General features: G+C 54.8%; 1 protein-coding gene across 1 annotated transcript; it reads left to right on the forward strand.

Annotated features, from left to right (window-relative positions):
* Window positions 1-27,675, forward strand: LOC136113860 (uncharacterized). The gene is made up of 4 exons (XM_071798624.1): window positions 1-41; window positions 25,867-26,097; window positions 26,831-26,951; window positions 27,415-27,675. Exons 1-4 carry the CDS (start codon window positions 1-3, stop codon window positions 27,673-27,675), a joined length of 654 nt encoding a protein of 217 aa, XP_071654725.1.

Raw genomic sequence — 27,675 nt, forward strand, 5'->3', positions numbered from 1 at the left:
ATGGAGAGCTTTGCAGATGTTCCTATTTTGGGGGACCCTTGGTAACGTGGTATGGGTCCATCTTCAATGTGCCCATTGAAAAATCAGTGGTGCTGGGCACCTAAATTTGAGCTGATTCTGCTCTTTGAAAAACCTGTCCATTTTGCATGAGCAGAGCCAAGAATATTTCTAAACACCAGTGTTCCTTCCCAGTGGCTTACTCACTTTCATTAATCTTGAACAGCTGCATTAGCTGGTGTCTCAATTAGCATTGGTGGGAACAAACTATCCCCTCAGAAATTACAGCGCTGATGTAGTTAATTCTTTGTTTGAGCAAATTGATTTCAGAGGCTCCTCACAGCCCTGATCCTGTGCGTATGAGATTTCCTGGGCTTTCCTTATGGGAATTGTTTCCTGGAAGCCAAGTCTGCTTGGAAATATTTACAAGGCCAGATGCAGATGGTTTTTTGTTGTTTTGGGGTTTTTTTTATTGCTTCTAAAGCTTTGTCTGCAACAGGGTGACCGTGGGGAGAACTAAAGTAAGATTAAGAGAGAACTTGGGGTTGGAGCAGTCAGAACCTCTGCTGTGCTGTAAGACAATTCCCCTCACACAGATGCCAAAGAAGCTGTTACATGGGGATTTTTAACTATGGGCATGAGAGAACCATAAGCAGCCTCAGCCTGATGGATTTTCTGGGGAGATGTTGTTTCCCTTGTTGTGTCATAAAATCACAGAACAGTTTGGGTTGAAGGGACCTCCCCAGCTCCCCCAGTGCCACCCCTGCCATGACAGGGACATCTTCAGCAGCTCAGGGTGCTCAGAGCCCCGTCCAGCCTGGCCTGGGATGTCTCCAGGGATGGTTCAGCCACCACCTCTCTGGCCAGGCTCTCACTACCCTTGATGTAAAAAAAAATTTCTTCCCCATGTCTGGTTTGAGGTTGTGTGGAAAGAGCCAAGATCCTGGTGTGTTTCAACGTATGTATGCAATAATGTACATCTGTGAATCATTCCCTTGGCCTTGGAAGATCATTGAAGGCTTTAAAATCGCTGCTGCTGCCAGCAGAATGCGTTATCCACAAGCTGCTGAAGGGCATAGGGAAAAAGTCAGAGAAGAGACCTATTTGTTGCATTCCTGGGCTGTGAGGTCCTGTTTTTGTCCAGCTGCCCAGCCGGGAGTGTTGCTGCTCTTGTTACTGGTTCCACACTCCCACACAACTCCTGCCACTGCTCGGGGCTCAGGCCATCTCTGCACAGGAGCTGACGTCTGGGGGACCAAGGTAAAGTGGTTAAAAAATAAGGTACTTCCAAAAGTCTGTCCTGAATTATGGAAACCCTAGAACAAATGCCAAGTCCCCATGAAGCCAAAAAGTCTTACGCGTACATTCAGATTTTTAGCAAGTTGATTAAATGCTTAAACAATATTTGAACTCGGGCCTGAAGGATCAGGCTTTATTAATTATGTGAGTATAATTGTGGTAAAATAAGTGGTGGCAAGGAAGGTTTAAATCTGCTCACAGGCGCTGAACTGCGTTGTTGTGAGATAGCTCGGTGACATCTCGTGATGCGTTATAGATTCATGTAGGTTGGAAACGAGCTTTAATATAATTGAATCCAACTGTTAACCCAACACTGCTGAGTCCACGACTGAACCACGTCCCTAAGCACCACACCTACGTGTGTTCTAAACCCCTCCAGGGATGGTGACTCCACCACTGCCCTGGGCAGCCGTTCCAATGCTCAACAGCCCCTTTAGTGAAGAAACTTTTCCTTTCAGGCAGTTCAGAGATCAGAAGGTCTCCCCTCAGCTCCTGTTCTCCAGCTGAACCCCCAGGTCCTCAGCTGCTCCCATCACACTTGTGCTCCAGCCCCTCACCAGCTTTGTTATCCCCTGATCTGTTGGTATCTGCAGGATTTGAGGTGTCAAGTCCCAGATTAATGCATGCAAGGTAGGACAGGCACACACACAAATATCTACAAAGCAACAGAGTGTTTCTAATTAAAAGAAAATTGTTAATTAGTTGAGCCTCCTCGGTCAGTGCTGGGTGAACAAGAGCCTCATACCTGCCTGTTGCTGCGGGAGTGCTTGAAAAAATATAATGAACCCTGCTTGGTTTGCAGAATTTTGGGAAAGGTGCTGAGCTGGAGAACATAAGTCATGAATAGTAGCAATGCCACTTGTTATTGTGTGGTAAAGAAGGACGTTTTCACAGCTGGAATAAAACACCAGAATTTGGGAAATCTGGGTATACTGCCCAGCCGGGTGCTGAACAGCTCTTCACTTGTGCATCAAGCCACGGGGTGAGTAGTGTGTTCTGTTTCTTGGCAGGAAGGTGATGGAGCCAGACCTACAAAAGCTTTGTCTCAAGCCATTGTAATAGTACAGCTGCTTTTTTGGTAGCTCTCCGCTGCCTTGGCAGACTCCCTCTCGCTGGATTTTAAAAGTGTTTTGCCTCTGTCGTGTTTTGAATTTTTTTTCCCTTTAGGATCCATACCTTCTCTTCTAGGCTCTCCCAGCCGCAGTGTTTCCTAGTCAAGCGAATTCATCACTGATTCACAGTGGAAACTGCCAGTTTGGTGGGGTTTATGTTTTGAGTTAGTTTTCTAAGTCTGGCAGCATCCAAACACAAAGACAGGGAGAAATGACTCGTCTGTTACTTAATTTAATGCTTGTTTTGGGAAATCTAAATCCAAATGTGTATGGGACTCATATTAGGACTCCAGTGCTGGATTTTATTTTTCTTTTTGTCATTGTTGGCAGGGCCGAATTCACCTCCAGAATAAGCACAGTCATCGGTCTGTGTGACACTAAGCTCGGTTCTCTGCTTGGACCAGACGGCTTTTGGAGCTGCCCAAAGTGACTGAAAGCTGAAGTGGGCTTTTGCTGCAGCATCTAAATGATTCTGAGGGCTCTAGCGACCCTTACAAAGCCAAAAGTACCTTGCTATCTTCTTTAGTCTCTCACAAACATGCTGAGTCCTGCTTTAGAGGGCTGAGCTCTCCGGAAACATCGGGTGGGAGCAGCTTTGGCTGTAGCCCTCATAGCAAGAGTGGGGGACACAGCTCTGACTCAAAGACCAAGCCATTTGGTGACAGTGACAGAACCTTTTTGTCTCCTAGACTTCTCTGGAGATCCCAGACTAGCCAGATTCCCCATGAGGGTTTATGCTTGTGTGAGGAAACTTCTTAGAAATAACTGTAGAATTCAGCCTTTTTTAGTAGGCTGGAAGGTGGCAGCTCAATTGACCTTGCCAAACTTTAACCAACAGTAAGAGAGCAGGGCCCGAGCTGCCATAGCCTGTGAGTCTGTATTATTTCTAATAAAAGAGGAAAGATGGGGCTCTGCAGGTGATCTCCTTCCTATTCTGTCTTGCTCCTTCAAACATGTGAGGGCATGGAGGGGTTCAAGGTCCAACCTGAGTATTTGGGTATCTCTGGCATGCAGAGATATGCTTCCTCCATCGCTGTTTCTTTTGAGACATAGAGTCTCTCTGAATGCTTTATTGCTGCTCTGCTTTGTGGAGGATGGCCAAGGGGAGCTACTGGTGCTTTTGTCACCAGTTTCTGTGCTATGGTTGTTAGGAGTGATCTGCTAACAGGCTTTCCATTGACTTTGGGCTTCGCTTTGGACGAGGCTCCGCAGATTTAGGGCACGTGGCCAACTTATGGCTCTTGTTTCAGTGGAACTCAATCTTGGACTACATCCCATAGCAAGCCTGGTGGGTAAACTGGATCTCTGGCTGCAAGCGGAGAAAAAGCGAGAGGGATGGCTAAACTGGATATCTGTGGCTTTTCCTGGGACTTGGTTACGTGCCCAGCTCAGTCCTGCAGCAACCCTGGAAAGCCAAGGGTGTCCTCCTCCTGGGAGCCATTCTCAATGCAGCCCCAGCCATCAGCAGCACCCTGACCATTGTCATCCATGTACGTGCTTGGCAGGGCGATGGGAAGGGGCCGCTTGGACCGGAGGGGCTGAATTTGGCTCTCGTAGCAATCAAGGATTTGGGAGCAGATGACTCAAACAGTGCTGATCCATTCTCTGTGTACATTTTTTTGCTGTGTTATGTTACACTGGGATGGGGGCAGAACCCATTGCCCTCCTCAAGCCTTTACAGTCTTTGAAACATCATCAGGATGGGAAAGGATCCTCTAAGGAACTTCAATTTTCCATAGAATCATAGAAACTGCCTCCAGTTCTGGCTCTGTTTTGCAGGATGCACTTCTTGAATGTGAAGTGCTTACATCTCTTCAAAGCCCTTTCTCCCTGCCTGTTTGCCAAAGGGAAGAATTGATAAATGTTAAATTCAGTAGCAAAATCACCGCAGGCCCCTGGCCATAGAGTTTCCCACAATTTGTGTTACGAGGTGACCCAGATTCTGACGAACCAGAGGCACACAGGGCTGGTTTTGTCCTGTAGTGCTTTTCCTATACAGATGGTGAAGGTGATTTTTTTTCCTCTGACCTAGTGCCTGAGGTAAATAAACTGTAAATAGCTTGGGAGAGCAGGCTGGGATGTGGAGGAGTAAAAAAGGGTGATTTTTATTCTCAAGGGTGTGGAGGAAAACAGGAGGAGAACCATCGAAGCCTAAATTAACGCCCTCTTGCAAACACAGTTTGATCAGACATTATCAGGCTAAATATATGAGCAGTCTGTAAAAGGAGCAGTTTTCCTCCTGTGCTACTGCTCACATGTTACTTAATTAAAACAGCAGGAGCTTAATGTTGCGCTTACTTTTCCGCTATTAGCGGTACTTGTGTTTTTTTGGGAGGGGGCTGCTTTACTGCACATGGCCAATGAGGGTTTGTGTCCATGGTAAGACTTCTGCTTAAAGCCAAAGTAAATATTGAGGTGGTTATAGTTATACCGACATAAGCCCCTATATGAACATTCTTGCTCAAGCTTTTCTAAAATTTAACTTCTATTTATTGGAAATAGGTTTAAATCTGAATGGAAAAAGTTGCCGTGTTACTGGAATAGGTGTGTCCATCTGTAGAGCTGTTCCAGTTGAATTTATTAAGCTTTATCTTCAGAAAAGAGTGGCAGGAATTTAATATATATTTCGTTGTTGTTTTTTCCTTGTCACTCCACCAACCTTAACTGGTTGTGTCGCACAGGCTGTAGGTTGTAAATCTTGCAGGAGACCTTTTTTCTTTAAATTTTAGCCTTTGTTAATCAGCTCTTGAACATGAAGTTGCCTCCCTTTTAGTGCAAAGGTTGTGGATCTAACTGGTCTCTTTTGAGGGAATCCTGCTGTTGAAGCCGTCTCCCCCAATAACTGGTTGCAGGCGGAGTGTGTTGGCTTTGGCTTGAGAGGTGCCTGCAGGGCATCTCCTGAACTTCATCAGGTCCTGCACCTGGGGTGGAAGAACCCTTCACAGGGATGTAGGCTGGGGAGTAACTAATCCACTCCAAAAATGTGATTTACCTCACCTATCAGGAGCATTTTCCAAGGGGAGTCAGCACGGGATGCTGCCAACAGTGTCCTCCATGTGGTGCTTTCTTACCCCTGGTTTATCACACCTACGGTCTCATCCCATGGCCTCGTCTCACTGTACCAGCCCTGTCACAAGCGTTGACAACTCCATCCCTGCATCTCAACCCTTCCTGACTGTCCTCACCCAGGGAAAGGACGCTCAGTTTTCCAGAAACAAGGAGATGTGCACCATGGACAACAGACCACCAGTGACGGTGGTGACATCTGCAGCAGAAATGCCCTTATGAGTCTCCAAAATGGATTTAGAATCCAAGTGGTCCATCTGAGTTAGAACAATGAAGTTTTAACTGTCTGCTCAGCTTCTTGACATCCTACAAACTATTACAGAATGTGTACGATGGGGCATGTCCTGATGTTCCTCTTATGGCTTGAGGAGCTCTCACTGCCAGTGGGAAGTCCTGCTCATATTTTTATTTGCCTGTTTTTTCCTGTGCGGGGGTTGTTATTTCAAAAAAGGGAGGAAAAAAAGAAGTGTCTGTTTTTCCATACAGTGATAACGCAAATACCATAGCTGCTATTTTTTTTCCGGGGGGATAGGTGGACTGGTTCAGATATTAAAATAGGAGTAAGCGCAAATTTTGTTTGATCTTAAATGTTAATTGTTCAGAGACTAATAGTGATAATTACTTTTCAGAATAGCTTGAGTCATTTGTTGGGTTTTTTTTAAAATTGTGTTGTTTTTGAGGCTCCAAGCTGGAAAAACAAAGGTTTGCCAATGTGCTGGTCGTAGGGCATGTTTCGTCCAGGGTGTGACAAATTTTACTGCCTTTGAGAACTCTTGGGCTTAGAAATGCTGCTGGGTGGGTGGTCCCGGAGACTTGAGTTAGGTATTTGCGCCAGTTTTGTCTCATCAATGTCCTTGTTAAAGGTCTACTGGGCTGTGAATTTACCTTTTAAATAACACCACCATTACAGCTTGGGCAGTAAAATGCCATTTTTCTTCTGGCAGTTTCCTTGTGGGTAGATGTAGAGATTCCTGTGTCTCACGTCTGTCTGGGGGTTGTCAGGTGTTGGGGTCTTCTGGGGTGGATTGTGTGAAGAGCATGCTGCCCTACCAGGAGCAGGATGGAGAACCCCGGGTGTATGGGATCTGGTTGTCCCCACTGATCTTACACAAGGATAGAAGGTCTGGGATGGGGCCTGATGAGAGAAACGGGCATGTACACCAGACTCTAGGATTTGTAGGCTTACTTTAAGGGTTTGCAAGATCTTTAAGACTGGCCTGGGCCTGGCAAAGAGGTGGTAAAACACCAGCCAGAGAGGTGGTGGATGAACCATCCCTGGAGACATCCCAGGCCAGGCTGGACGGGCTCTGAGCAACCTGAGCTGCTGAAGATGTCCCTGTCATGGCAGGGGTGGCACTGGGGGAGCTTTGAAGGTCCCTTCCAACCCAAACTGTTCTGTGATTTTATGACACAACAAGGGAAACAACATCTCCCCAGAAAATCAGTCAGGCTGAGGCTGCTTATGGTTCTCTCATGCCCATAGTTAAAAATCCCCATGTAACAGCTTCTTTGGCATCTGTGTGAGGGGAATTGTCTTACAGTGCAGCAGAGGTTCTGACTGCTCCAACCCCAAGTTCTCTCTTAATCTTACTTTAGTTCTCCCCACGGTCACCCTGTTGCAGACAAAGCTTTAGAAGCAATAAAAAAAACCCCAAAACAACAAAAAACCATCTGCATCTGGCCTTGTAAATATTTCCAAGCAGACTTGGCTTCCAGGAAACAATTCCCATAAGGAAAGCCCAGGAAATCTCATACGCACAGGATCAGGGCTGTGAGGAGCCTCTGAAATCAATTTGCTCAAACAAAGAATTAACTACATCAGCGCTGTAATTTCTGAGGGGATAGTTTGTTCCCACCAATGCTGATTGAGACACCAGCTAATGCAGCTGTTCAAGATTAATGAAAGTGAGTAAGCCACTGGGAAGGAACACTGGTGTTTAGAAATATTCTTGGCTCTGCTCATGCAAAATGGACAGGTTTTTCAAAGAGCAGAATCAGCTCAAATTTAGGTGCCCAGCACCACTGATTTTTCAATGGGCACATTGAAGATGGACCCATACCACGTTACCAAGGGTCCCCCAAAATAGGAACATCTGCAAAGCTCTCCATCTCCGTACCAAGCTGGCAGAAGAACGAGCACAAGGCTCCCACCAGACACCCGGTATTGGAGTGAAAGGCAGACCCAGTTTATCGCACCCAGTGGCTTACTTTTTTAATTTAGTGGTGTGTTTTGTTCTGTTTTTTAATGTTTTTTCTCCCCAAAAAAGTGAGAACCATGCCCTGTAAGTACTGGTAAGCACACAGCGCTTACCTCCCAGCCCGAGATTTCATCCTCAGGTAGATCTTACAGTTCTACATACACAATACTGAGATTTTCAGAATGGAAAAAGTAGGTTTTGCGATCAGGAAAGAAAACCTAATACCTCTCTGCATCTTCCTTTACCTTCCCTTGACCCTCACCTCCTTTCCAAGATTAAAGGTCCAAAGCTTGTCAGTATTACTGCAGACCAACATCTGTTTTGTGACAGTTCTGGTATGGATGGACAGACTTATTTTCCTTCAAAGTAGGCAACAAATAGTGGCATATTTATTTCACTATTATTTATCTCAGCATTACCCCACCCTGCAGAGAACAGGCTTAGCTGAACACAGCCAGGTTATGGGGTTGAGACAGTGTCCTGGTTTTGTTAAAAACAAGTTTCTCTTTTAGTGAATTTGCCTGTCAGCTAAAGCCTTCATGTCAGCTGCATTTTCCTGGAGAACCCAACACATGTTTTGGTTAAACCCAGCAAGGGAATGCAAACTTATTGATAAGCACGGATGGACATCTCGCGAGGGGGGCAATGAGAAAACTGATGACCGAGAGACTGACCAACGGTGAATAACATTCCGTTCACGTGAATACTTCATATAAAAGTGGGAGATCACGAGGATCTCGCCCCTTTTCCCTTTTTTCCCTCATGGCCGACATTAGGAGAGGACCTTGCTGGTCGTCCCTGCGAACGGAGGCCAGTGAGAGACTGAATCCAGCTCCGGTTGGCTGCAGAGCCTAATCCAGGACTTTGGGTGCTGGCTCTGCAGTTGCTGAGACTTACAAGATGGGTTTTGTATATTTTGTATTATTTTCTCTATTTTATCAGTAGCATCAGTAAAACATCTTGAACTTTTCCAACTCTCTTCTCTCTGTCCTTCTTTCCCTCCCATTCGCCTGCCCAGAGTGGGAAGGGGGGAGAGGGAGGGGCAAAAGGGGGAAGTGGGGGGGAGAGGAGGTTGACAACACATCTGCCAGGGTTTGATTGTCACCCCGCAATCTTAACCCTCGACAGGGACAAAAGGGGTCCCCAGGATGTCACAATGGGCCCTGGGGACAAGGGGGGGTCCTCGGACGTCACAACAGACCCTGGGGACAAAGGGGGTACACACGGTGTCAATAGTGGCCCTGGGGACAATGGGGGGTCCTGGGATGCCACAAGGGACCCTGGGGACAAAGGGGGCTCTCCAGGATATCACAATGGGCTCCGGTGACAAAGGGGTCCCCAGGATGTCACAATGGGCCCTGGGGACAAAGGGGGGTCCCCTGAATGTCACAATGGGCTCTGGGGACAAAGTGGGGTCCTGGGTTGTCACAAAGGGCCCCAGTGACAAAGGGAGTCCCCAGGATGTCAAAATAGGCCCTGGGGACAACGGGGGGTCCTGGGACGTCACAGTGGGCCATGGGGACAAACGGGGTCCCAAGGATGTCACAATGGCCCCTGGGGACAAAGGGGGGTCCTGGGATGTCACACTGGGCCCTGGAGACAAGGGGGGGTCCCCAAGATGTCACAATAGGCCCTGGAGACAAAGAGAGGTCCCCTGAAATTCACAACGGGCCCTGGCGACAAGCGGGGTCCCCACGGTGTCACAATGGACCCTGGGGACAAAGGGGGTCCCCATAGTGCCACAATGGGCTCTGGGGACAAACGGGGTCCCCAGGATATCACAATGGACCCTGGGGACAAAGGGGGTCCCCATGGTGTCACAATGGGCTCTGTGGACAAGGGGGGTCCCCAGGATGTTCACAATGGACCCTGGGGACAATGGGGGGTCCTGGGATGTCACAATGGGCCTTGGAGACAACGGGGATCCACATAGTGCCACAATGGGCCCTGGGGACAAACGGGGTCCCCAGGATGTCACAAGGGGCCCTGGGGACAAAGGGGGGTCTCCTGAATGTCACAATTGGCTCTGGGGACAAGGGGGATCCCCAAGATGTCACAATGGGCCCTGGGGACAACGGGGAGTCCTTGGACATCACAATGGACCCTGGGGACAAAGGGCGTCCTCAGGATGTCACAATGGGCCCTGGGGACCAAGGGGGCTCCCCAGAATTTCACAATGGGCTCTGCGGACAAAGGGGGTCCCCAGGATGTCACAATGGGCCCTGGGGACAAGAGGGGATCCTGGGATGTCGCAATCGGCCCTGGGGACAAAGAGGGGTCCCCTCAATGTCCCAATGGGTCTTGGGGACAAAGTGGGGTCCTGGGATGTCACAATGGTCCCCAATGACAAAGCGGGTCCCCAGGATGTCACAATGGGTCCTGGGGACAAAGGAGGTCCCCAAGATGTCACAATGGGCCCTGGGGACAAAGGGCGTCCTCATGATGTCAAAATGGACCCTTGGGACAATGTGGGGTCCTGGGATGTCACAATGGGCACTGGGGACAAAGAGGGGTCCCCTGAATGTCACAATGGGCCCTTAGGACAATGGGGGGTCCTGGGATGTTCACAATGAGCCCTGCAGACAAGGGTGGTACCCACGGTGTCACAATGGGACCTGGGGAAAAGGGGGTCCTCAGGATGTTACAATGGGCCCTGGGCACAACGGGGGGTCCCCATAGTGTCACAATGGGTCCCCAGTGACAAGTGGGGTCCCCACGGTGCCACGATGGGCCCTGGGGACAAGGGGGGGTCCCCATGGTGTCACAAAGGGCCCTGGGGTCAAAGGGGGTTCCCAGGACATTACAATGGGCTCTGGGGACAATGGGGATCCTGGGACACCACAATGAGCCCTGGGGACAAGGGGGGGTCCTGGGATGTTGCAATGGACCGTGGGGACAAAGGGGGGTCCTGGGATGTCACAATGGGCCCTGGAGACAAAGAGGGGGTCCCCAAAATTTCACAATGGGCCCTGGGAACAATAGGGAGTCCTGGGACGTCACAATGGGCCCTGGAGACAAGGGGGGGTCCCCTGGATGTCACAATAGGCCCTGGAGACAAAAAGGGGTCCCCTGAATGTCACTATGGGCCCTGAGGACAAGCAGGGTCTCCACGGTGTCACAATGGGCCCTGGGGACAAAGAGAGCTCCCCAGGAAATCACAATGGGCGCTGGGGATAAAAGGAGGGGTCCCCAGGATGTTCACAATGGGCCCTGGGGACAATGGGGGGTCCTGGGTTGTCACAATGGGCCCTGGGAACAAAGGGGGCTCCCCAGGATATCACAATGGACTCTGGTGACAAAGGGGTCCCCAGGATGTCACAACAGGACTTGGGGACAAGGGGTGTCCCACCCTGTCACAATGGGCGTTGGGGACAATGGGGGGTCCTGGGATGTCACAATGGCCCCTGGGGACAAAGGGGGGTCCCCAGGAGGTCACAATGGGCCCTGGGGACAACGGGGCGTCCTGGGACGTCACAATGGGCCATGGGGACAAACGGGGTCCCAAGGATGTCACAATGGCCCCTGGGAACAAAGGGGGTCCCCATGGTGTCAATATGGGCCCTGGGGACAAAGGGGGTCCCCAGGATGTCACAATGGGCCCTGGGGACAATCGGGGGTACTGGGATGTCACAATGGGCCCTGGGGACAAAGGGGTCCCCAGGATGTCACAATTGGCCCTGGGGACAAGGGGTGTCCCACCCTGTCACAATGGACCCTGTGGACAAAGGGGGTCCCCACGATGTCACAATGGGGCCTGGGGACAAAGGGGATTCCCAGGACCTCACAATGGGCTCTGGGGAGAATGGGCATTCCTGGAATGTCAAAATGGGCCCTGGAGAGAAAGGGAGGTCCCCAGGATGTCACAATGGGCCCTGGAGACAATGGGGGGTTTTGGGATGTCAGGATGGGCTCTGAGGACAAGGGGACGTCCCCATGGTGTCACAATGGGTCCCCAGTGAGAAGGGGGGTCCCCATGGTGTCACAATTGGCCCTGGGGACTAAGTGGGGTCCTGGGATGTCACAATGGGACCTGGGGACAAAGGGGGTCCCCACGGTGTCACAATGGGCCCTGGAGACAATGGGGGATCCTTTGATGTCACAAGGGGCCCTGGAGACAAGGGGGGGTCCCCAGGATGTCACAATGGGCCTTGGGAGAAAAGGGGGGTCCTGGGATGTCACAATGAGCCCTGCGGACAAGGGAGGTACCCACGGTGTCACAATGGGACCTGGGGAAAAGGGGGTCCCCAGGATGTTACAATGGGCCCTGGGCACAACGGGGGGTCCCCATAGTGTCACAATGGGTCCCCAGTGACAAGTGGGGTCCCCACGGTGCCACGATGGGCCCTGGGGACAAGGGGGGGTCCCCATGGTGTCACAAAGGGCCCTGGGGTCAAAGGGGATTCCCAGGACATCACAATGGGCTCTGGGGACAATGGGGATCCTGGGACATCAAAATGAGTCCTGGGGACAAGGGGGAGTCCTGGGACGTCACAATGGGCCCTGGGGACAAAGAGGGGGTCCCCAGGATTTCGCAATGGGCCCTGGTAACAATAGGGAGTCCTGGGACGTCACAATGGGCCCTGGAGACAAGGGGGGTCCCCAGGATGTCACAATAGGCCCTGGGGACAAAGAGAGCTCCCCAGGATATCACAATGGGCCCTGGGGAAAAAGAGGGGTCCCCAGAATGTCACAATGGGCCCTGGGGACAACGGGGGCTCCTGGGATGTCACAATGGGCCCTGGGGACAACGGGGGATCCTGGGATGTCACAATGGGCCCTGGGGATAAAGGGGGTCCCCATGGTGTCACAACACACTGGGGACAATGGGGGGTCCCCAGGATGTCACAATGGCCCCTGGGGACAAGAGGGGTCCCCACGGTGTCACAACGGGCACTGGGGACAATGGGGGGTCCTGGGATGTCACAATGGGCCCTGAGGAAAAAGAATGGTCCCTAGGATGTCATAATGGGCCCTGGGGACAAAGCGGGGTCCTGGTATGTCACAATGGGCCCCAGTGACAAAGGGGGTCCCCATGGTGCCACAATGGGTCCTTCGGCCAATAGGGGTCCCCAGAATGTCACAATGGGCCCTGGGGACAAAGGGGGTCCCGACGGTGTCACAATGGGCCCTGGGGATAAAGGGCATGCCCAGGATGTCACAATGGGCCTTGGGGACAAAGAGGGGTCCTGGGATGTCAAAATGGGCCCCAGTGACAAATTGGGTCCCCATGGGGTCACAATGGGCCCTGGGGACAAAGGGGGGTGCTAGGACATAACAATGGGCCCTGGGGACAAAGAGGGGTACCCAGGATGTTAACAATGGGCTCTGGAGACAATGGGGGGTCCTGGGATGTCACAAGGTGCTCTGGGGACAAATGGGGGATCCCCATGGTGTCACAATGGGCCCTGGGGACAAGGGGGGGTCCCCAGGATGTCACAATGGGCCCTGGGCCCTGGGGACAAAGAGGGTCCCCATGGTGCCGCAATGGTCCCTGGGGACAAATGGGGTCCCAGGGATGTCACAATGGCCCCTGGGCACAAAGTGGGGTCCTGGGATGTCACAATGGGTCCTGGGGACAAAGGGGGTCCTAATGGTGCCACGACGGGTCCTGGGGACAAAAGGGTTCCCCAGGATGTCACAATGGGCCCTGGGGACAGAGGGGGTTCTCACGGTGTCACAACGGTCCCTAGGGACAAATGGGGGGTCCTCTCGGTGCCATGATGGGGCCTGGGGACAAGGGGGTCCCCAGGATGTCATAATGGGTCCTGGGGACAAATTGGGGTCCTGGAATGTCACAATGGGCCCCAGTGACAAAGGGGGTCCCCACGGTGCCACAATGGGCCTTGGGGACAAAGGGAGTCCCCAGAACGCCACAATGGGTCCTGGGGACAAGAGGGATCCCCAGGATGTCACAATGGGCACTGGGGACAAAGGGGGGTTCCCCATGGTGTCACAATGGACCCAAGTGCCAATACGCATCCCCACAGTGCCACTATGGGCCCTGGAGACAAGGGGGTCCCCCGGATGTCACAATGGGCCCTGGGGACAAAGGGGTTCCCCAGGATGTCACAATGGGCCCTGGGGACAAGGGGGGTCCCCAAGATGTCACGATGGGCCCTGGGGACAACGAGGCGTCCTGGGACGTCACAATGAGCCCTGGGGACAAAGGGTGGTCCCCATGATGTCACAATGGACCCTGGGGACAAAGGGGAGTCCTGGGATGTCACAATGCGCCACAGGGACAAATGGAGTCCCCATGGCATCACAATGGGCCCTGGGGACAAAGGGGGTCCCAATCGTGCCACGATGGGCCGTGGGGAGAATAGGGTGCCCAGGATGCCACAATGGACCCTGGGGACAGACGGGGTCCCCACGGTGTCACAAAGGTCCCTGGGGACAAAGCGGGGGTCCCCTCGGTGCCACGATGGGCCCTGGGGACAAGGGGGTCCCCAGGATGTCACAATGGGTCCTGGGGACAAAGGGGGTCCCCAGGATGTCACAATGGCCCCTGGGGACAAGAGGGGTCCCCACGGTGTCACAATAGGCACTGGGGATAAAGGGCATCCCCAGGATGTCACAATGGGCCCCAGTGACAAAGGGGGTCCCCATTGTGCCACAATGGGCTCTAGGGACAAAGGGGGTCCCAATCGTGCCACGACGGGCCGTGGGGAGAATAGGGTCCCCAGGATGTCACAATTGGCCCTGGGGACAGACGGGGTCCCCACAGTGTCACAGTGGTCCCTAGGGACAAAGGGGGGGTCCCCTCGGTGCCACGATGGGCCCTGGGACAAGGGGGTCCCCAGGATGTCACAACGGGCCCTGGGGACAAATGGGGTCCTGGGATGTCACAATGTGTTCTGGGAACAAAGGCGGTCCCCAGGATGTCATAATGGCCCCTGGGGACAAGAGGGGTCCCCACAGTGTCACAATAGGCACTGGGGACAAGGGGGGTCCCGATGGTGTCACAATGGGCCCTGGGGATAAAGGGCATCCCCAGAATGTCACAATGTGCCCCAGTGACAAAGGGGGTCCCCATGGTGGCACAATGGGCCCTGGGGACAAAGGGGGGACCCCAGAATGCCAGAATGGGCCCTGGGGACATTTGGGGTCCCCAGAATGTCACAATGGGCCTTGGGGACAACGGGGGATCCTGAGACCTCACAATGGGCCCTGGGACCAAAGGGGGTCCCCATGGTGTCACAACACCCTGGGGACAATGAGGGGTCCCCCGGATGTCACAATGGCCCCCGGGGACAAGAGGGGTCCACACGGTGTCACAATGGGCACTGGGGACAATGAGGGTCCCCATGGTGCCGCAATGGTCCTTGGGGACAAATGGGGTTCCCAGGATATCACAATGGGCCCTGGGGACAGAGGGGGCCCCACGATGTCACAATGGTCCCTGGGGACAAAGGGGGGGTCCCCTCGGTGCCACGATGGGCCCTGGGGACAACGGGGGATCCTGAGACGTCACAAGGGCCCTGGGGACAAAGGGGGTCCCCATGGTGTCACAACACCCTGGGGATAATGGGGGGTCCCCAGGATGTCACAATGGCCCCTGGGGACAAGAGGGGTCCCCACGGTGTCACAATGGGCACTGGGGACTATTGGGGGTCCTGGTATGTCACAGTGGGTCCCAATGACAAAGGGGGTCCCCATGGTGCCACAATGGGCCCTGGGGCCAATAGGGGTGCCCTGGATGTCACAATGGGCCCTGGGGATAAAGGGGGGTCCTGGGATGTCAAAATGGGCCCCAGTGACAAATGGGGTCCCCATGGTGTTCACAATGGTCCCTGGGGAAAAAGAGGGGTCCTAGGACATCACAACGGGCCCTGGGGACAAAGAGGGGTCCCCAGGATGTCACAATGGGCTCTGGGGACAATGGGGGGTCCTGGGATGTCACAATGTGCTCTGGGGACAAAGGGGGAGTCCCCATGGTGTCACAATGGCCCCGGGGGACGAAGGGGGGTCCCCAGGATGTCACAATGGGGTCTTGGGACAAAGGGGGTCCCCAGGATGTCACAATGGTCCCTGGGGGCAAAGTGGGGTCCTGGGATGTCACAATGGGCCCTGGGGACAATGGGGGTCCCTTAATTGTCACAATCAGCCCTGGGGACAAAGGGGGTCCCCATGGTGTCACAATGGACCCTGAGGACAAAGTGGGGTCCTGGAATGCCACAATGGGTCCTGAGGACAATGGGGGTCCCCATAGTGCCACAATGGGCCCTGGGGACAAAGTGGGTCCTGAGACGTCACAATGAGCCCTGGGGAAAAGGCGGGGTTCCCAGGATTTCACAATGGGCCCTGGGGATAAGGGGGGTGTCACAATGGGACATGGGGACAATGGGGGGTTCTGACATGTCACAATGGTCCCCAGTGACAAAGGGGTTCCCCATGGTGCCACAATGAGCTCTGGGGATAAAGGGGGTCCCCAGGATGTCACAATGGGCCCTGGGGACAAAGGGGGGTCCCCAGGATGTCACAATTGGTCCTGGGGACAATGGGAGGTCCTGGGATGTCACAATGGGCCCTGGGGACAAAGGGGGTCCCAGGATGTCACAATGGGCCCTGGGGAAAAAGTGGGGGCCCCATGGTATCACAATGGGTCCTCAGTAACAAGGGGGGTCCCCATGGTGTCAGTATGGGCCCTGGGGACAAGGGGTTCCCCAGGATGTCACAATGGGCCCTGGGGACAATGGGGGGTCCCCATGGTTTCACAATGGGTCTCCAGTGACAAGGGGGGCCCCATCCTGTCACAATGGGCCCTGGGGACAATGGGGGGTCCTGGGATGTCACAATGGGCCCTGAGGACAAGGGGGGTCCCAACCCTGTCACAATGGGCCCTGGGAAAAAAGGGGTTTCCCAGGATGTCACAATGGGCCCTGAGGACAAGGCAGGGTCCCCATGGTGTCACAATGGGCTCTGGGGACAAAGTGGGGTCCTGGGATATCATAATGGGCACTGGGGACAAGAGGGGTCCTGGAACGTCACAGTGGATGCTGGGGACAAGGGGGGGTCCCCAGGATGCCTTTGAGGTGCAAGGTTTGGAGGTGCAAGGTTTGGGAGGGAATTCTTTGGGGTGCAGGGTTTGGGGGCAGGTTTAGGGGTGTAGGGTATAGGACGGAAGGATTTGGGAATGCAGGGTTTGGGGTGCAGGTTTCGGGGTTCAGGAAGGTAGGGAGGGCAGGATTAGGGGGTGCAAGGTTTCAGTTGTAGGGTTTAGGGGTGCAGAGTTTGGTGGGGCCGAATTTGGGGGTGCAGGATTTGGGGTGCAGGGTTTGGGAAGACAGGATCGGGGTGGGGGATTTGGGGGTGCAGGATTGAGGGGCAGGGTTTTGGTGCAGGGCTTGGGGTCAGGATCTGGGGTGCAGGATTTTGGGTGCCGTGTTTGCGGGGCAGGTTTGGGGTGATCACTGCTGATCCGCACACACTCGCTGTCTCTGGTATTCACCTCCACTCCTGCTCCTCCACCTCCCCACTGTTCTCTCCATCTCCTCTCTTCTCGTTCCCACCACACTCTGCACACAGACCCGACCACTGAGAATGTTCCAGAACACGCTGATCCAAACCCCGCTGGGACCTCCAGGCTCCATGGCAATGTGAAAATGGAGTGTGCCACAGAATCCCTTTGGGTGTCAAACACCTTGAAGGTGTCCAAGCACAACCCCCCGGCACTGCCCACGGCCCTCAGGAGCTCCTGTGGAAACCCCTCCAGGGATGGCGGCTCCAGCCCTGCCCTGGGCAGCCCGTTCAGTGCCCGACAGCCCTCGCTGGGAGGAACAGCTCCCAGGCTCCAGCCAGAAGCTCACCCGGTACCGCTGGGGCCGTCTCCTCCCCTCCTGCCGCTCGTTCCCGGGCAGAGTCCCCGAAGCCCGCTCTCCGGGCGCTCTGCGGGCGGCTCCTGGCCCGGCCGCCCCCCGCACTCCCGCTCTGGCTCCGCCCCAAGGCTCAGGCGGGAACGGCCGCTGCGGCCCGCCCGGCCAATCGCAGCTCGCCGCCTCAGCCTCGCGCGCCGCCGGCCGGTGGCCCCGCCCCCTCATCCCCCATCCCCTCAGGAGGAGCCGCACCCGCTGGTGCTGAGCGCGGAGCTGCTGGCGCCGCTCGGAGAGGCTCCAGGGGACACCCCCAAAGGCAATGGAGCCCTGCCCTGTTGGGCAGAGGGGGAGGACCTGAGACAGCCCCTGCCCTGTCGCTGTCGGGCACCGCTAGGGGACCGAAAAGATGACGAGGGTTGGAGGCGAGTTCCAGTTCGGCGCCACGGGCATCCTGGGAAAAATAGGCAGGCTGACCCAGAAAGGTACAGCGACCGAGAAGAGCTTAGCTGAGAGAAAATCACTGAAAGAGACCCGGTCTGGTTTGTGACAAAACCAGGACACCCCCAAATTGTGTACTTTGCCCAAAAAATGGGCCCCAAAAATGCTTTTTCCCCATAAAAATGGGTTCCCCGCAAAACTGAGCGTTTTCCCCCAAAAATGGACCTCAAGTATTGGAAGTATTGGTTTTTTCCCAAAACAATGGGTCTTGTTCCCTCCAGAATGGGTACTACCCCACGAAAAATGGGACTGAAAATGGGTGTTTCATTCCAAAAATGTGTCCAAAAAATGGTGTTTACCCACAAAATGTGGGCCCAAAAGTTGTTTTTCCCCCCCCAAAAAAATGAGTGCACCCAAAACTGTGTGTACCCCGAAAATGGGTCCAAAGATGGGTGTTTCTCCCCAAATATGGCCCTAAAATTGGGGTTTTCCCCAAAATATGCACTTGTTTCTAATAAAAAAATGTGTTTCCCCCAAAAAAATGGATCAAAAAATGAGTGTTTCCCCCAAAAAGGTTATAAATTTTTTTGCAAGATTTGCCAAGTTTGGGCAAAATTACGGATTTTCTTGTCAAGATTTGTAGATTTTGGCGCAAAATTGCAAGGTTTTGGGGCAAGATTTGCAATTGGGGGGAAATTAGTATTTTGAGGCAAGATTTGCGCATTTTTTGGTTAAATTACAAATTTATTTGTGAGAGTTTGGAAGATTTGCAATTTCTTTTTGGCAAAACTGCTCAGTTTGGGGGCGTTATTGTGCAAGATGATGAGAGAGGTTCTCCTGCCCCCCTGCTCTGCCCTGGGGAGACCACCCCTGGAATGTTGTGTCCAGTTCTCCCTCAGCTCCAGAAGGACAGGGAACTGCTGGAGAGAGCCCAGCGCAGCCACCAAGATGCTGGAGGGAGTGGAGCATCTCCCGTGTGAGGAAAGGCTGAGGGAGCTGGGGCTCTGGAGCTGGAGAAGAGGAGACTGAGGGGGGACTCATTCCTGGGGATCAATATGGAAAGGGGGGTGTCCCGGAGGCACCCCAGGTTCGTTTAAGGGACAACAGGGTCCAAAACAACTTCTGTTAAACCGGTGAGAAACAGGGTTTTAGCATCCAAAAGTGACTCGAATACAGGTTCGGATACCAGTTGAGGAAAATGATGAAGGGGCAGCAACCAATACGACAGGCGGTGCACAGAGTGCATGCACGTGGCTTCACCAAAACAGTGCCGGAGCCGTCCCTGAGTCCGGGAGGAGTCCGCACTTGCCTGAACACGGTGTGGGGTTATTTTGAAGAGATACACGTGCTGTAGTGAGTACGGAAAGTGCACACTCGCGATTCTGCGAGGGTAAATTTACAATACACTCGCAATCCTGCGAGGGTTAATACACGTGCAGATGTGCACGGAAAGTTACACGTGCTTGTGCGGAAGCAGGGGAGGAAAATACACCCGCGATTGTGCGAGGAAATAATTGATACACGTGCTTGTGTTAAGCACGGAAAGTACGCGTGCAAATGTGCATGGTGTTACAGACGATCACGATAAACAGCACGCACTCGTCGGAATAAATTGCTTAGAATTTATTGCAGCAAGCGGGCAAAAGAGCGCTGGGCGGCCGGGGAGCCTGCGCTGCACCACGGCGCCTTTCCAGGAGCGGCCAGCTTGGTTACATGTGGCAAAGGATTACGTATTCATGGTTATTCCAGGAACGCCTATACACATTCATAACTTTTCCTCGAAAAGGCCGTTCTTATTAAAATGAGTTCCAAGGAATTATATCTATAGTCTTCAGCTCTGGCTCCTTCCTGTTGCGCCTGCGCAGTGTCTGCGGGTGGTCACGGGCGGGGGTCTTTTGGATGAAGGCTGCGGTCCGTTCTTTTGTGCATTTCTTATCTTTGGCCTAGCACGCTGGGTTTGGCCAGGGCTCCAAGGCCTTGAGCTGGTTTTCCTCCCGCTTTGTGCTGAAGGCCCCCTTATCCCGTTCACACAAGGATGCAACTGGGCCCTTCTCTCTGTCAGTCTCTTCCTGAATGTTCTGCAGGGTACGCTAAATTAGGCTTTTACACGTATCTGTGGAACAAGTTTTTTACAAAGACTACATACAGGTTGCATTGTTTAATGGCAGCATATACTAATATCACACGCTCAGGTTTCACAGCCGCTGATAACATATCCATTTAGACCGGTTTGATCAACAAATATATCGTTAAGTCTATTACAGTCCCTAACCCCAGGAAAAATACACCCACGTGTTTAGAGAGAAATTATCTTACGGATATACGCTTGCCTGAATCTGGCAAGGAATTCTTCAAGAAAATCCACAGGTCCACAAGGCAGAAAGGCCGGGGCACTGCCTGTGCGGCCCCAGGGATGGGTCCCCAGCTTGGTGACCTGCAAACCACGTTTTTGTGCAGACGGGGAGGAATGGGGACTGAATCATTGTTAGGGAGGACGAGACAGGAGGGTGCTGGGGACCCGGAGGGTTCTGAGAAAAGGATTGTCAGCGTTGTGGCGATGAGGAACGATTCACACAGACGCAGACGGGGCGCACAGGCACAGGGTTCTTGTTGGCAGCAAGAGCAGAGCCGGGCAGAGCTGAGCTCTCTTTTATTAACGGTTCTCCATTTATAGATTTACAGGGATGAGCTTGGGCTAAGAGGTTAGACAAATGACTTTGTTCAATAATTGTTATTCTAAACACACCACACTCCTATTGTGACTGGTTTCAGTCACGTTCCCATGCGTATCTTGTGGGCGGCATTCCGACCCACTCGTTCACACGCCCAGGCCCAGCATTCACACATCGCACACACGGGGGTGGTTTTCTGACCCGAGATATCGTTCTCACCGGTCTGGGCCATCACGTCTTACACCCATAGAAAACACTTCCGTGTAATCTGTCCAAGGCCCTTTAGCTGGAACCGCACACCCTGCCATTCCCGCAAGAGTTATCGACCCTGAGCCCTTCGACGGCCCGTGGGACCAGGCGGGCGGCCTGGAGCCGGGCGACCTGTGGCACGGAGCGTTAATGAGCCCTAGGGCACCGCGAGTGCTGCTGCATGGACCAGGCCTCTCTCCTGGGAACACCAAGGGAGCAGCGGCCATCCATCACCACCCTGTTTGGTTCGGCAGCCTGAACCCCCTCCCCGAGTTTGGCAACGGCACCCCCCTCAGCACCTTCAGCAAATCAGAGCAGTCCTCTCCATGGCACTGGGAACCGTGAGCAGCGGGAGCTGCAGCGGGACCCGTGTGGGAGCAGGTCCGGTGCTGCCGGGGCCGGTGGGAGAGGGGTGCAGCCGGCTCCAAAGCCGGTGTGAGCAGCCATCGCCTGCCCAAGCTGCGCCAGGCAGGGCAGCCGCGCTCCCCGCTGCAGACACGTTGGGTGAGAGGGGCAGGAAGAAGCGGGGAAGGGTGGAAGGAAGCCCATCGGCGCTTGCAGCCCGGTGTCCCCATGTGGGGACATGGCAGGGGTGGCCTGGGGAAACCCCTCCCGCTCAGGAGACAGTGGGGTGGGGGCAGCTCCCGGAAGCCCCTGCCCACTGCAGAGCCCCTGGCAGGGCCTGGGGGGAGGGTGTGTGCAGCCCCTCTGTGACACGGTCCGGGGTCACAGTGGGACAGCCACACGTCACAGTGGTGACAGCCCCCCTGTCCCTGTCGTGACCAGCGTCTGCCCCACTCACCCGGTGAGGCCGAGTGGACTCCAAGTGCTGAGAGCTGCTCTCGCACCGCTCTGCTCTGGAGTAGCTGCTCTGCAGTGAGGAGGAGAAGGCGGAGAGAGGGAGCAGGACAGCACCAAGGAGGTGAAGGGTGGAGAAGGAGAAGGAGGAGGAGGAAGAGAGAAAAAGAAGGAGGAGGAGGAGGAGGAGAAGGAGAAGAAGGATCAGGAGAAGAAGGAGGAGGAGAAGGACGAGGACAAGGAGAAGCAGTAAAGCCATTGTCCAGCCACTCTCTGCAGTTGTTGACTTGAAGCAGGAGTGGAACTAAGATGGCAAGACAGCTCTTCTTGCAGCCTCACCTGAGCCCAACTATTGAGAAGCTGGAGCGTTACGGTAAGGCCTTCAGGCCCAATTTCACATGTGTGTCTGGGTCAAGGACATCTCTGAAATCAGGCATGGAAACCCGAGGACTGTGGGGGGTGGTTGCTCAGGAGTGGTGAGTGCAAGGAGGGACCTGCTTGACCATCCCAAAGGGCTGAGGGGCTGATGTGGCAGCCAGGGCTCCTGGTTCCCTCCCTGACGTGGCCCCTGCCTTCCTGGGGCAGCCCAGGCAGAAGCCCCTGACCCCAAGGGGCTGCCCTTGCCTGGCGCTGGGCATTGCCCACGCTGAGCTCACGTCTGAATGGAAGAGCTGAAGGTGCTCGTGGGCCACGTGGGCTCTGTGTGTTCAGAGATGTGACCCGGCAAAACTGGCCCCTGCTGGGGAGACACCAGGGCCTGCCCTGAGCCTCCGAGAGCCGCGTGGAGCGCAGCCCCGTGCCCCCGCGGGCAGGGCAGAGCACTGCCGGCTTCCCGTGGGAGTGGGTCACACCCTGGAGAGCTGCACCCGCAAGGAAAGGAGCCCCTTGGAGGCAGCAGGAGGTGTCCCTTGGTTCTTGCCGGGCTGGAGAGAGACCACCTGAAATGCCTGAGTGAAAGATGCATCGCTCCTTGGACAGGAGTGGGCCGAATGGTCTTGAGCTTGCTGCCTCAGAGCATGACGGGTCTTTCCCTTGTTCTTCCAGAGTTCGCTAAGATTTGGGCCAGCACATCGTATCACCTCAGCCTGCAGCTGGCTCTCCACCAGGTGGGCCTCACCTCCTTCTCCCCTCACACCCTGATGAACGCTGATCAAGTCCTGACAGCCCTTTGCCATCGGGTGCAGCTGTTCTTCCCCTCGTTGAAAGCAGGAGCAACGCCCCAGCACAACACTGCAATGCACACAGTGACATGGACACCTTCTCTGTCCATTCAGATGTACAAGAAGGTCCCCCCGTCAGAGTTGCATGTGAAAACCTGGAAGCCCGGGACACATCTGGATTTATTCCAAGCGTGGGAACCCCCTGCCTTCTACCTGATTGAGCCAGAGGGTGTTTGTCAGCTTTCCCTCACCTATTTGGTTCTTCGTAGCTGAAGGGGGGTGCGAGGGAAAAGCGCAGCCCCTGTTTGTGTTCTCCCAAGGAGCCCATCTTGCTCCTTTGTACCTCAGGCCAGGGCAGGGCACTAAGCACCATCAGCCTCCTCTGACAAGTCACCCGTCTGCCCCTCCAAGGCTTCTTCCCATCTGCCATCTCCTCTGTTCCAGGCTGTCCGCGTTCCCGGAATCGGGACTTTTGCGGTTGTCACGAAGCGAGTAGCCCTCAGCGAGCAGGATCTGGTGATCGTGGAGAGACCCGTGTTCCAACCTGAAAAGGCTGTTGCGCAGGACCGTGAGCTCCGCTGTGCTTGCACAGACTTCCCTGGTGAGCAGCGTGAAAGCGGCGCTGGCCTTGAGCAGGGTGGGAGGGGTGCTGTGCTCTCCAGAGGTGACTGAGGGGAGCACCAACCACCCACCGCGGCCCTGCCAAGAGCTCCACTCGACAAAGCCAGCCGGCTGTGGAAGGACCCTACCCAGCTGTTTGTTTTAAAGAATCACCAGAGGACAATGCAGCTAAGAGCGCACTCTCTTTGTCCTGCTTCAACAACAGGGTCCCTCACAGCTTCCTTGGTGTGGTGTCTTCCGGTTCCATGATGCCTCAACTCTTGCTCCCCCTTTCTGCTGCTCTAGACCTCGTCCAGGCAAATGCCGGGGCTCTTCCAGCTCCCTCAGCCTCCTTGCACGGGGGAAAAGCAGGGGAAACCCAGGGGGGAAAGACGGTTCCTTCCAAAAGCCACTGGCGGGACACCTGCGCCTTCTGGTCACTGCTGCCTTTGGGGCAGCTGTTGTGGGACCCCGGGGAGCACCAGGAGCTTGGGGCTGTGTTTGGGGTGCGTTTCTCTCTAAAGACAAAGACAGCACCGAGTGTGGGCTGGCACCCTCCAGCTGCCCTGGGACCTGGCGCCTATCTCCCCACTTTGTCCCGCAGTCACTCTTCTTCCCACCAAGTGCCTAAGACTCTTTGTTTCCCTTTCTGTATCAGAGAAGCCACCGCTGTCTGCTCCGCACCTCGCTTTCCGCTTTAAGAGGAAGGGACAAGCCGAGCGTCTCCTCAGAGGCGCTGGCCCAGCCAGACAGCCCAGCACCAAAGTGTTGCCTGAGGGCCTGGAGGCTGCAGACCTTTGATTGTAGCCTGCCCAGCAGGTCTGCAAGCTCATGTGTTCCTCTTCTCTCGTCTTTCAGGCCACCAAGATTTCGAGCAACTGCCGTATGCTCAGATAGCCTCAGAGAACGCTGTCTCTGAGGGCACCGTGCAGCTCTACATGGAAAGGACCACGCACCTTTTCCATGCCTGCGTAGAGAACGGGCAGAACGTTGCCATCATCTGGAGGGACGTGGGCATGCTGATTGTCCAGGGAAAAGACGTGAGAATGAGATTTTACTTAGACTTTCTGGAAAGGCTGAATGGCTCTGGCAAGATGCTGCAAGCTCTTCTCGAGGTAGGATTTTCACTTTCCCAGCGCCACTCCTGCTGCTTCTGAAATGCTTTCTGGGGGCTGCTTTCCCCTGGCCGGCCATGCCTCGTTCAGCCCCTGGGCTCCTGGAGCTCTAGAGCACAGCAGGCTCTCTGCAGAGCACCTCCCTGGCGTGCAATGGCCCGGCTTTGCAAGAGCCACCCCCAGAGGAGCTGCCCTTTGCGAGAAAAGGCCGGCGTTGATGGCGGGGAGCGCTGCGTGCCCCACTCTGGGGGCCGGGAGCAGAGGCACAGGCAGGGCAAGGCTTGCTGAGCCCAGAGCCCTTGGGCGGCTCTGGCTCTTTGCTGGCGCTGGGCTGAGGCGGAGCGAGCAGCCGGCCCTTCCCAGCGTCCGCTCCTCCCGTCATCCGCCTCTGTCCTCGTTGCAGATGCCGGAGATGAGGGACTCGGTCATCTCACGCCATGACACCGCTGCTTCCCAGACCTCTTCTGGACGTGTTGTCGTCCTGCCATGGTACGTTTGACTTCACTTGAGGAACGGGGGACAGTGGCACGGCTTCTGCATCTGTCCTGCTGTGGGCCTAGAGACGCATTTAGGCAACATTTCCCGCTACGTTTCTCCTGCTCCTTTTCTTTCCTCTCTGGGAGAGACTGCTCTTAGGTCCGGAAACGTTAATCTGCAAGGCTCTACGAGGAACTCGGAGGGCAAGATCAGAATTCAAAGGCGTCTTAGAAAACCAGAGCACTAGATAATACTCTGCTCTCCATGTGCGCGATGAGCAGAGTCATTTCCCCAGCAGCAGCAAGGGGGTTTTGTGGGAGGACGGCCATTCTCAGGGAAGGATGGAGAAACGCGGGCACAGGCTGACGGGGCCTCTCCCGGCACTGGAGCTTCTGCTGCGTCCCTCCGGGTTGGGCTGCGGTGGGAAACAACGTGGTGTCCTTTCTTCAGCCTGCTGCCTTCTTCCTCTGCCAGGTACCAACTTGAGACCGTGCCCAAAGTGCCAGCGCTGATAGACCTGAACGGATGTGTGAAGGGAAAAGGTGATGGCCTGTGGTGTGAACCTGCCCCAGCAGCAAATCTGTGTGCACGGGACCAATGCAGAAACCCCAGAGCCGGGTTCCCTTGAGATAAATGATTCCCCTCCCCAGAATGACTCCTGGACAGCACCAGTATCTGCCATGGAAGCCCCCGTTTCAGCACACGGATGAGAGAAAGCCATGCAAACAGTCTTCCCCAGGGAATAACGGTGCACTGTGGGCATGGGGCGTTGGATGTTAAAACAGTGTCAGAAAAGGCCTAAGACCTCCCAGGAAACATGGCTTTCCCCCAAAGGGGTGAAAAGGACCACCTTCCCCAGTGTTACCACAGCCCCGAGCAGACCCGCACGTCACTCTCCTTGGAACTGGCACACGAGTGGCACCCGGTTCCCAGAACAACACCGAGATGCTGTTCTGAAGAACCGTCTCCTTTCCCGTTTCTAGAGGATGCTGCCGGGAAGCGCCTCCTCCGTCGAGCCAGGCTTCCTCCACATCGGTTACCTGCCCTGACTGTGACGCCGGAGCAGGGTCAGAAAGCCGAGGGGAGTGAGCCTCGCGCCAGGTGAGACACTCGCATAAACGGGTGAGCGTGGCCCCCTGCTCCGGTCTCTGTGGGAGCGAGACGTTTCTCCCGGAAACACCCCACGTGCGCTTTGCCCACGTCCCACTGACTCACGGTTTCTTGCTCATGGCAGTGTCTGCAGCTTCTTGGCAGACTCTGCTGGCACCACCATTTCTTTCTTCCCTTCCGATGTGCAGATCTCTTGAGTAGCCAAGTGCAAAGGCTCGTTCCAGGAGCAGAAGGTCATTTTGGCTTTCCCTTCAGGTTGAAATGAGCCTGGCCTTTCTGTTTGCTGAGAACAGAGTTCTGCAGTTAGTTACTGCAGAGGATTGCCCTGAGTAACCAGGAGCCTCTTCTGCGCTGACGCCTGTCTTACGGAGAGCTCAGTGGCAGGATGGCTTTTCCGTGGGGTCGTGTCCTCCTCCCTTTGACACTGTGTCCCCAGCGCCCAACCTGCCCGTACAGGGCGTAGCGCTATCTCCGGGCACAGGACCCTGTTCCTCTGGGTGCTCCAGCAAGAGAGGGCCGAGACCTGGGCATCCTGGGTTGCAGGGGGGCTGTTGGGCACATCCGAGGCTGACAGCTTGGGGTCTTCTCTGTGCCTGGGGACTTGATCACAAGGCTGTGAGCAGAGCCCGTTCTGCTGCAGAAGCAGGTGCGCCACCTGGAAGCACAGGATGCAGAACCAGCTCCTCCTGCGCTCCTGCCAACACGCCCTGTTGTGTCTTTGCAGGCAGCTACCGGTCATCCAGAGGAGCTGCTTGAAGGAAAAGGAGGAGAAAGGAAAGCTACCGCCTCTGGTTGCCCCCAGAGAAGTGGACTTCATAGCCAGAGCCATTGAGAGGAGAGAAAAGGTACCCGACACCGGATGCTGCAGGAGCACATCTTACTGGACTGTAGAGCAGCGTTGCTCCACACATGCCAGCGCTCACAAGATTCTTCACTGGGTGTTCACGGGACCACTGACCGGTTGCTTTGGTGTTTGCTTGGAGAGAGGCGGGTCACTGTCAGTTGAGAATATACTTGTCACTTCCAGCAGCCTGGAAACACCCCCAGAGCCCTCACGCGGGGCTGTTTCTGTCGGCCCGGTGGCTGCAGGGCTGGTCTGGGCTCGCCAGCTGCCGGCTGGTTTGTAGCCCGGTGCTGGCTGATCTCCCTGGTCATCCCAGACGGGCTCCTCGGTGGAGCCTGCGGGAACCTGGGAGCAAACCAGCGTGGACAGCGAGGCAGAAGAGAAGGGAGGGAAGGGAGGGAAACAGCTCAGCCGTGGCAGGACAGACTGATGCTGCCTGCTATTGCATTTCATTCGGCCTCCAGAATAAACGGGAGAAGAAGAAAGAGGAGAAGCTTCCACAGTATATCCAGAAATTCCTGGAAGGAGAGGAAAAGAAGAAAAAAGAGGCGGCGGTAGGGGAAAAAAGTAAACGGCCGTCAGCCGGAGCAATGACAGCAAAGGCCGAGGCAGAAAAGGAGACACCCGGTGTGGAAGGAGAGGCAGAAAACCCAGAGGAGATGCAGAGGAGCCAGGTACTTGGGATTCCTGCAGAAGAAGAGCACTTTCTCCCGCGGGGCGGCTGA

This window comes from Patagioenas fasciata, chromosome 23 (genome assembly GCF_037038585.1).
Source record: "Patagioenas fasciata isolate bPatFas1 chromosome 23, bPatFas1.hap1, whole genome shotgun sequence".
Taxonomy (NCBI): domain Eukaryota; kingdom Metazoa; phylum Chordata; class Aves; order Columbiformes; family Columbidae; genus Patagioenas; species Patagioenas fasciata.

Excerpts from the sequence above, each read along its gene's own strand:
- LOC136113860 (XM_071798624.1), top strand. The coding sequence starts at position 1 with ATGGAGAGCTTTGCAGATGTTCCTATTTTGGGGGACCCTTG. Across the intron at positions 42-25,866 it reads CCTATTTTGGGGGACCCTTG|CCCCGAGCAGACCCGCACGT; the intron begins GTAACGTGGTAT and ends GTGTTACCACAG. Across the intron at positions 26,952-27,414 it reads CCATTGAGAGGAGAGAAAAG|AATAAACGGGAGAAGAAGAA; the intron begins GTACCCGACACC and ends TTCGGCCTCCAG.